Source organism: Carlito syrichta, unplaced genomic scaffold (genome assembly GCF_000164805.1).
Source record: "Carlito syrichta isolate Samal-C Ts95f unplaced genomic scaffold, Tarsius_syrichta-2.0.1 Scaffold120475, whole genome shotgun sequence".
NCBI lineage: Eukaryota > Metazoa > Chordata > Mammalia > Primates > Tarsiidae > Carlito > Carlito syrichta.
In genome coordinates this window covers 35,533-44,838 of record NW_007064571.1, presented here as the reverse complement: position 1 = coordinate 44,838, position 9,306 = coordinate 35,533, and the positions used below count along the sequence as shown (strand labels likewise).

Here is a 9,306-nt window from a genome sequence, read left to right as displayed (position 1 = left end):
TCCTCTCAGTCCACAGTTACACAATCGTTCCTCATAGACGGAGTTTTCAAGGTGAGTGTTTCTCTTCCTTGGCTGTGGTGAAGCTCCAAGACAGCCGAACTCGTGTCCGCGTCGTGTGGCCCTTGGACCCACCTGACGAGCACAGTCCCTGGTGTGTGCTAGGTTCTCGCTCCGTGGTGCAGGGATGTGGAGGCCCTTCCCATTTGGGCCTCAGCCTGGGCCTCGGGAACCCTTCTCCGGTCTTCCTTCTCCACCGGGGGTCTGTGCTCCTGCTGCACTGACTGTCCCACAGGCCTCACGTGGAGGTGCTCTGCCCTCCTCTACCACCACCCCCGAAGAGGAGAAGGAGAACAATCATCCAAGTCTCCAGCCAGCTTTCCCCTTCAAGTTCCTGCTCACCCTTTGAGCTCCAACCTGACAGTCGGTTCTTGGGTTTGATCACTGCGATGTGCTCTTGGGTATGGTTTCTGAAAATGACGAGATTGAGATCTGTTTCTGTTTCTGTCTCATTTGACAAAGAAGTTAGCAGGAGACTGTCTGTGGCATCACAGCCCTGGGTACCACGCCCCAGAGAGTAAATGCCAGAGGGGCGTTGCCAACCCGGCTTTTAGCCTACCACAGACAGTTCTCAGACGGGTCAGACCACTTACTTGGGGAGGAGCTTGGTGGTGCACATCTAATATCAGATGATCAGAAGGAAGAAATTATTCCCAGGACTGTTTGATGTCGAGGTCACTATTGGGAAGTAGCTCTTGGTATTACAATATCTCAGTCTACTTTTTCTGATTTTTAAAAATACACTGATTTTGCTAGTGCTCGTTTCAACTTTTTAAAAGGCTGTTGAGTGGTATTTTGAAAATCATTGTACCTCTTTATTGCAATAAATGCTCTTTGAGGACAGCGGCCACTCTGTGCCTGTCCTTAGGTCTTAGTCCAGGCTTTCTTGCATGATAGATAGTGAATAAAGGATGAGTAAAGGAACAAATCTGTGCGCCAGGAAAACCATTCATAATCATGAAACAAAAACTTTTTGCTGGGAATTATTTGTTTTTTACTTGAATTGATTATCACTGTTTCTTTTCTCTTTTTCTTCTTTTTTTTTGAGTTGGGGGTCTCACCCGGATTGGATTGCAGTGGCACCGATCACGGCTCACCACAGCCTCAACTTCCAGGACGCAGGCAATCCTCCCACCTCAGCCTCCAGAATAGCTGGGTCTGCAGGCACGCGCCACCACTCTGCTACGTTTTGATTTTTTGTACAGATGGTTTTTGCTGTGTTGCCTAAGCTGGTCCACTGTTTCTTTTTGAAGCAGATAACTGGCATTGCAGTGGTTCTTGGAGACCATAACTATTATAGTTATTTAATGGATTTTATTTGAAATGGTTAAGATGACTTCAGTGCTTGATGTGCAGAAGTGCCTGTATTAATGTGCTGTGCTGTTTTTTTTCGCTTTGTAGAACATTCGTGAAAATTATGTCATTTTGATTTTTTGTCATCGTGTTCTAAAATAGAGAGAGGCTTCCAGTTAGGGCAACTATGGCCATTTTTAAAGTGCACGCACACTTTATCTCATAGACCCCAATGTAAACATGAGCTTTTCTTGATAAGCAGTTTTACTGAACTTGGTAAGAATCGAACTGCAGGCTTGCACGCGGTTTAAACTTTGTCACCTCAGCATTAGATGAACATACTAGTTGTTAGAATCACTTTTAAAATCACCTTGTGTGTAATGAGCTGCTGAATTCAGTTGTTGGCCAGCCTGTACCACGTGGGTCACTGCCTACACTGCTGGGCAGTCTTCAAAGCTGTTGACCAGTCCAGCTCCAGCAGTTGTGCTTTTTGCTTTAAACATGGATTTTGACATGTCTGTATACAGTATGAAATAATGGATTTTTGCTTAGACTGGATCTGGTTTGAATAAAAGAAAAAGGTGTCAAGTAACTGCTCTAGTCGGATTATTTCCATGGGGACCAGGAATCACAGGAGAAGTTCGTCTGGCTTTTAAAGAAGGCTTATGACTTTTTTTTCTGTAATTATCTCATTTTGAGAAATTCCTTTTAAAACAGTGAATTGATCGATAAGGTAAGGGAGAGGAATCTGAGACTCTGTTTACCTTATTTTAGCAGAGACTCTGAGATCAGAGAATTGGTCACTCTGGGTTTTTGTCAGGCTGTCCAGTGCCAGACTTTTCTGTAGCAGTGGTTCTTAAAGGGAAAGGGGTGGATATCAGGTGGAGCAACTCTAGAAACACATCTTTGCCCTTTTGAAAGTCCATCGACTACCTAATGATGGGAGTTGGAATTAAGGTGATAATTTGTATTTTGGAAAATGTCCAGTAATTTGTGATATGTGACCCCCAGTGCAACACATAGCTTTATGCAAGGAAGATGTTCTTAATGTTTGTGGTTAAAGGCTTCCGGGATCAAAGCAAAAGTAGAGAAGTGCTCTCCCCTGAAAGCCATGGTGCGCTGAATGAGAAGGGAAGAACATCCGCTGGAGGTCCTCCTATTAGTAGGTCTGAAGTGGAGACCAACCTGGGGGAGGTAGTTTTGGATAATGGACCTCCTGTAGAATGTATCAGTACTTGAGAAACAGCCATCTGTCTGTCTCTGTGGATACAATGAATTCTAAGTGTGTGACCCTTTCCTTTGGTGGCTTTCAGTTTGAATTTATGATCACTTTTTAAAAAGTGGATGAGCTGTGAAATGCACTGTGTTTTTGTTGGGTGAATGATACGGCACTGGTCTGGAAAGTTGTCCTTTTCATTGATGCTGTAAAAGTTTTAAATGATCAGCAGATTTAATTTTTTGGTAGGTTTATGGCCACAAATGATTTGATGACGGAGCTGCAGAAAGATTCCATCAAGCTGGATGATGACAGTGAAAGGAAGGTGGTGAAGATGATCTTGAAGCTGCTGGAAGATAAAAACGGGGAGGTGCAGAACCTGGCTGTGAAGTGGTAAGTCGTGGGCGCTGGTTGGACTCCTCTGCCCATCCAGCCCTGGGTTGACACCTGTGCGTGATGGCTCCGTGGCACTTCATGTGTTGGGGGGGTTGGGTCTCGGGAGGCCCATTCCCCAGATAGTGGCCGCTGTGCCCCGTGGGCAGTTTCTGAACACACCTAAGTTCTCATAGCCTTGTCCTAGGTCTTTCTAGAGCTTTTGTTAAGGATTCTCAAGTGACGAATGAATGCCTCGTGTTTGTCTGTGGCACACAGCGGTTTCATCATGGCAGGCAAATTTCTAAAAGTGGCCTTTGGGGGCATCTCTGTAATTCGTAGGAAGCACAGGAGGCGCCTCTCAAAGCAGTGGTTCTCTCACTTGTTTGACCGTCACCTGGTTTCTTTTAGCTGTCTCTATCTTAGTATTCCAGTGAGGATGAGATTTAAAAATCAAATGATTGAGGAAAATAAAAACAAATGATGAAACTCTTAGGAGTAGCAGCAGCTTAAACCCTGGTTAACACCAAACAATACTGATGAGACGTGGTTATAGAGAATCTTTCCTAAAAATTGCGGAACTTCTAAATTTTCTCCCCTTTTTAGTGTAGATTCAGGGATGCACGTGCATGGTTGTTCCATGGACACATGGTGGAGTGATGGGGATTGGGTCTCAGGTGGCCCATTCCCCAGCGAGAGAGCACTGCACCCAACGGGCGATTTCTGAACCCTAAGCCCCTCTCCCTACCTCCCCCTTCTTGATGTCCCCAGTGTCAGTTATTTCCATTTTTGTGGCCATTTGGCAGTTGGGTTTCTTTTTCTTGGTAGGGTATGGAATTTGAGTTCGCAGTAGATTCTATTCATGGTCCATTTAATGAATGAATGACAAGTTTTCGACGCCCTTAATTTATGCAGTAAGTTATTAGTAAGTACAGTTTTTAGTTTCATGTAAAAGTTATATAATGGGCCAGGTGCTGTAACCCATGACTGTTAGGCCAGCACTTTGCGTTATCTAATAGATAAAATCATAATAATGAGTAAATAGTCTAAGAGCTGATTCTCAGAGGAAGGAAAATCCCAATAGATAGAAGTTGGAAAAATTGTCAAAGAACTTGACACCCAGAAGAAAGGTCCAGAAACCTTTCACAACTGTCTTTGAAACCTCAGAGAACAGATCCTTCCAGTACAAATAGTTCTAGTACTGTTCCAGAACATGAAGTATGAAACCTTCCAGACTTTTGTTTAAATCAAATTACGGGTAACAGATCCTGACTAAAAGAACACTGAAAAAAGAAAATATAGAACAACTTCTAGATGTTCGGAATGGGCCAAGTGTGGTGGCGCATGCTTATAATCTCAGCATTTTGGGAGGCTAAGCTGGGAGGACTGCTTGAGGCCAGGAGTTCAAGACCAGCCTGAGCAACATAGTGAGATTCCATCTATACACATAAAAATTTTAAAAAATTAGCTGGGTGTAGTGGTGCGCGCCTGGTGTCCCAGCTACTCAGGAGGCCGAGGCGGAAGGATCACCTAAGCCTAGGAGGTTGAGGCTGCGGTGAGCCATGATCATGCCACTGCACTCCAGCCTGGGTGACAGAGTGAGACCCTGACTCAGATAAACAAAAATAAATGTTCAGGATAAAATGCAGCAACGTATTAAGAGTAGCATACCATGACCAGGTAGGGCTTAGTCCAAGGGTAAATATTAGGGTAATGTAATATTATGTGCTTTTTAAATACAGTTACTTTATTATGCTAATAGGTCAAAGGAAGAAAAAAACTCTCTGGTTAGTTGTCAAGACACTGATAAGATCCAACATTGACTCTTAATTTAAAACAAAACAAAAAGCATTTAGGCTGCTTACTCTAATTAGAGAGGTGAAGAACTTTCAAAAGCTAGCATCTTGCTTGATGTATCTTTGGAGTGGAGAACAGGCCAAGGATGCTTTATCCCACTTGACATCATCACCAGTTCCAGGTCAGACATTGACTAACTTTAACATTAAAAAGTCCTCTCTCTCTCCCCCTCCCTGTCCTTGGATGGGACAATGCAACATCATAGAATTGTTGATTCTTTTCAGGTTAATTTAATGCCAACCTAATTGTAAAAATCATGAGGTTTTCGCCAGATGCTGGAGGAGTGGACCCTAAAGTGTATCGGGGGTGGGGTGAGCCTGTGCTGAAGATAGCCAGGAAACCTGGCAAAGTTGGCCGTTGCCGGGGTGGACAGGGGTGGTCAGCCCTGAAGCCGGAAGGCAGACTGTGCCTCTGAAACCAAAGCAGTGAGGTCGTGGGACATAAGCAGGTCGGTGAAGTCGAGTAGAATGTGCAGTGTGTTGCGGAGGTGGCATGGTGGGGAGAAGACAGGCCTTTTCGAAAGATGGACAGCCATTGGGAGAGGCAGGCTTGTGTCCTTATACAGCTTCCCCGTTCAGGGCCACCATGTTCAAGTTCAGGTGGCCTGTTCCTTGTCACCTTCGGTTAGCTTTGCTTGTGATAAAACTTAATTTAGATGAAATTATGCAGTGTATGCTCTTGTGTCTGCCTTGTTTTGCTCTCATAGTGTCTGTGAAATTCATCCACGTTGTGTTAGTAGTTCATGCCTTTTTATCAATGATTAATAGTCCATTAATAGCACAGTTTGTTTATTCATTTGGGTTTGTTTTGTTTTGTTTTTTTGAGTTGGGTTCTCATTCTGTCATTCAGGCTGGAGTGCAGTGACACAGTCATAGCTCACTGAAGCCTTGACCTCTTGGGCTTAGGCTATCTGCCATCTCAGCCTCCCTACTAGCTGGAACTACAGGCATGTGCCACCACCCCTCACTAATTGTTTCATTTTTTCGTAGCAGTAAGGTTTCATTGTGTTGCCCAGGCTGTTCAAGAACTCCTGGGCTCTAGCAGTCCTTTGCCTCAGCCTCCCAGAGTTCTGGATGACTGGCTTATTTTGGCTTCTTTCACGAGTTTGCCTGTTGTGATGAACACACAGTGAATGTTCTTGCACGAGTCCCTTTTAGGACGTGGGTTCTCACTTCTCCCTGATAGAACCCTGAGTGAAATCACTGTTGTCTGTTCAGCTTTTTAAGAAGATGCCAGATTGTCTCCCAGAGTGATTTGTGCTACTTTACATGGGAGTACCAGTTGCTCAGTGTTCTCACTGACACTTGGCTGTGTCAGTAAGTGTGTGGAACTGGTTTTAATTTGCATGTCCCTGAGAGCTAATTATGTCAAGCCTTGTTGATTGCCCATTTATTTTTTGTGGACTTTTCCAGTTTTTTAACTTGAATTTTTCTTTTTATTGAGTGATAGTTTTTTTTCCCCCAGTTCAGTGTGTTTTAAGTTTGATTTAATTTATAAATTAATTTAAAATTTTCTTTTATGGTTAATTTTCCGTCACCTAAGAAATCTTTGTTTACCAGTTGGGCACAGTGGCTCATACCTGTAATCCCAGCGCTTGGAGAGGATCACCTGAGTCCAGAGGTTCAAGACCAGCCTGGACAACATGGTGAGACATTGTCTCTACAATAAATCAAAAAATTAGCTGGGCGGGGTGGTGTGCTCCTGTAGTCCCAGCTACTTGAGAGGCAGAAGGATTCCCCTGAGCCCAGCAGATCGAGACTGTGGTGGCTGTGCCACTGCACTCCAGCCTGGGAGACGGAGTGAGACTCCGACTCAAATAAATGAAAATAAAAAAGAAATTTTTGTTTGCTTTGGGCTGCAGATATGCTTCTCCTGATAAGCCTCATAGTTTTAGCTTTTACTTTTAGTTCTGTGATCTGTCTTGAGTTTGTTTTTGTGAAGGGCATGCAGTAGGAATTTAGTTCTTTTTTTCCACATGGATATCCAGTTTTTGCAGCATCATTTATTGAAAAGGCCTTTTCCTACTGAATTTCCTTGGTGTCTTTGTCAGAAAATCATTAGCCATGAAAGTGTGGGTCTATTTCTAGACTGTGTGTTTTTGTTTCATTAGTGCGGCTCTTTTCAGCTGTCAGCTCTGTTCTTCCTCTCATGAGAGTACTTAGTCTTTTAGGGCCCTTGCATTTCTATGTACTCTTTAGAATCCGTTTGTCAATTTCTTTTTAAAAAAATAAGCTTGTTTGAATTTTGACTGGAATTGTATTAGAGCAATAGAAATACTGGAAGAGAATCCACATGTTAACAATACTGAGTGTTTCTGCCAGGAACCCTAATATCCCATACCTGTTAGAGTAGTTTTAATGAGTCCTCAGGATTTTCTGCCTAAACCATCATGCCATCAGTGAATCTCCTTAAACCCTGATTTTGATAATTTGTGTTATCTCCTTTTTTTTTTCTCACTTCAATTAACCTAATTAGGAATCTGCCAACTTTGCTAATCTTATCAAAGACCCGACTTCAAGGTTTGTTAATTTTCTCTGTTGTTTGTTGCCTATTTCGTTGATTTCTGTTATGGTTTTCTCCTGACTTTTTCCTAATTTAAACATTTAAAGGTTTAAAGATATATATTTTCTTCTAAATACGTCTTTAACTACATCCTACAAATTTTTATATTTTCTTTATCATTCAGTTTGAAATATTTTTACTCTTCATTGTGATTTTTTTTTTTTTTTTTTTGATCCATAGGTTATTTAGAAGCAATTTTCAGATATTTGGGGGTTATCTAGATGTTTGCATATCTAGGTGCAAATTTGAATAAATAGGAAAGTATAAATGCTAATTTAAGTCCATTGTGGTCAGAGAAGATTTCAATGTCCCCCCCTTTTACACTTTTAAATGTTTATTGAGATTTGTTTTATGGTTCCATCCGTATGGTGCATCCTGGTAAAGTTTGAGATGCACTTGAAAGTGTCTCCTGCAGTTGTTAGGTTACGTGGTTTCTATATAAGTCAGCTGGGTCAAGGTATTGATTCTGTTGTTCAGATTTATAAATTAGACATTTTTTTTTCTTTCTTTGATCTATTGACCGTTGACAGGGGTATGACAATTTCCAACGATGAGTGCTGGTTTGTCCTTTCCCTGTAATAGTGTCAGTTTTTCCTTCATGTGTTTTAAAGCTGTATGATGTTAAAGGCAACTTTGTTCTGATGTTTGTTTAGACAGTAAGGAAGACTTTAATCTGGACTGTTGTGCTACGTGTCAAGATTACAACAATAGGGGAGAGGGATTGGGCTCTACTCTGAATATAAGGAGAAGAGGAAATTTATTGCTAACAAGTGGGAGGAGGGGGTATAAGGGCAGCGAGATGGGGTCCTAGGCCAAGACTTGTTAAGAGAGGAGGGCTTAGGAGAACCAACTGAAGTTTGGTCGAGGAGATTCTTTGACAGTGACTATGTACATGCACGTTGTCATGTCTTCTTGATGTTTGACCGTTTTTTGAGTTGGAATCTCTCTGCGCCTAGGGTGGAGTGTGGTAGCATGCTCACAGCCACCTCAGCATCGACCTGCTGGGCTCAGGTGATCCTTCCACCTCAGCCTTTCAAGTAGCTGGAACTATAGGCATGTGCCACTTCTCCCTGCTAATTTTTTGTTTTACTGTAGAGTTGAGGTCTCACCAAGTTGCCCAGGCTAGTCTCGAACCCATGGCCTCCCAAAGTGCTGGGATTATAGGCATGAGCTACCACACCCAGCCTGATGTTTGACCTTTTTTATGAGTATAAAATGTTTCTGTTGATCCTTCCACCTCAGCCTTCCAAGTATCTGGAACTACAGGCATGTACCACTACACCCGGCTAATTTTTTGGTTTAGCCCGTGGGCTCAAGCATTCCTCTCATCTCCGCCTCCCAAAGTGCTAGGGATATAGGCATGAACCACCGCGCCCAGCCACTCCAACTTTTTATGATTAGTGTGTGCATAGTGTATCTTATTCTCTTACTTACTATTGTATCTGTGTTTATATGTGTATATATATTTGTTTGTTTATCATTATTATTTTTTTTAGTTGGAATCTCATTCTGTTGCCCAGGCTGAAGTGCAGTGGCACACTCACGGCCACACCAGGGTAGAACTGCTGGGCCCCAACGATTCTTCTACCTCAGCCTTCCAAGTAGCTGGAATTACAGGCTTGTGCTACCATGCCTGGCTGATTTTTGTATTTATTGTAGAGATGTGGGCTCAGGCAGTCTACTTGCCTTGGCCTTCCAGAGTGCTGAGATTACAGGCTAAGCCACTGAGCCCGGCCTATTTGTGTTTCTATTTTAAAATTATGCTTCTTGTAGACAGCAGGTAGTTAGATCTTGCTTTCTTTTATTTTTAAATTTAGTTTTATATTTTTTAGTCAACCCCCCCCTTTTCTTTAAATTCTTTTTTTTTTTTTTAAATTGAGATGAGGTCTTCTTGCTTTGTTGCTTAGACTGGTCTCGAACTCCTGGTCTCAAGTAAACCTCTCGCCTCA

The 9,306-nt window shown here is 42.5% G+C and overlaps 1 protein-coding gene across 1 annotated transcript in view; it reads left to right on the top strand.

Moving 5' to 3' along the window:
- Positions 1-1,118: 1,118 nt before the first annotated feature.
- The window catches only part of CAND1 (cullin associated and neddylation dissociated 1), a 31,027-nt gene continuing 22,839 nt past the window's right edge, over positions 1,119-9,306 (top strand). Inside the window, exons 1-2 of the mRNA XM_008048047.2 lie at positions 1,119-1,221; positions 2,816-2,959. Coding sequence (XP_008046238.1) covers positions 2,820-2,959 — 140 coding nt within the window. The 5' untranslated portion in view covers positions 1,119-1,221; positions 2,816-2,819. The remainder of the gene's footprint in view (positions 1,222-2,815; positions 2,960-9,306) is intronic.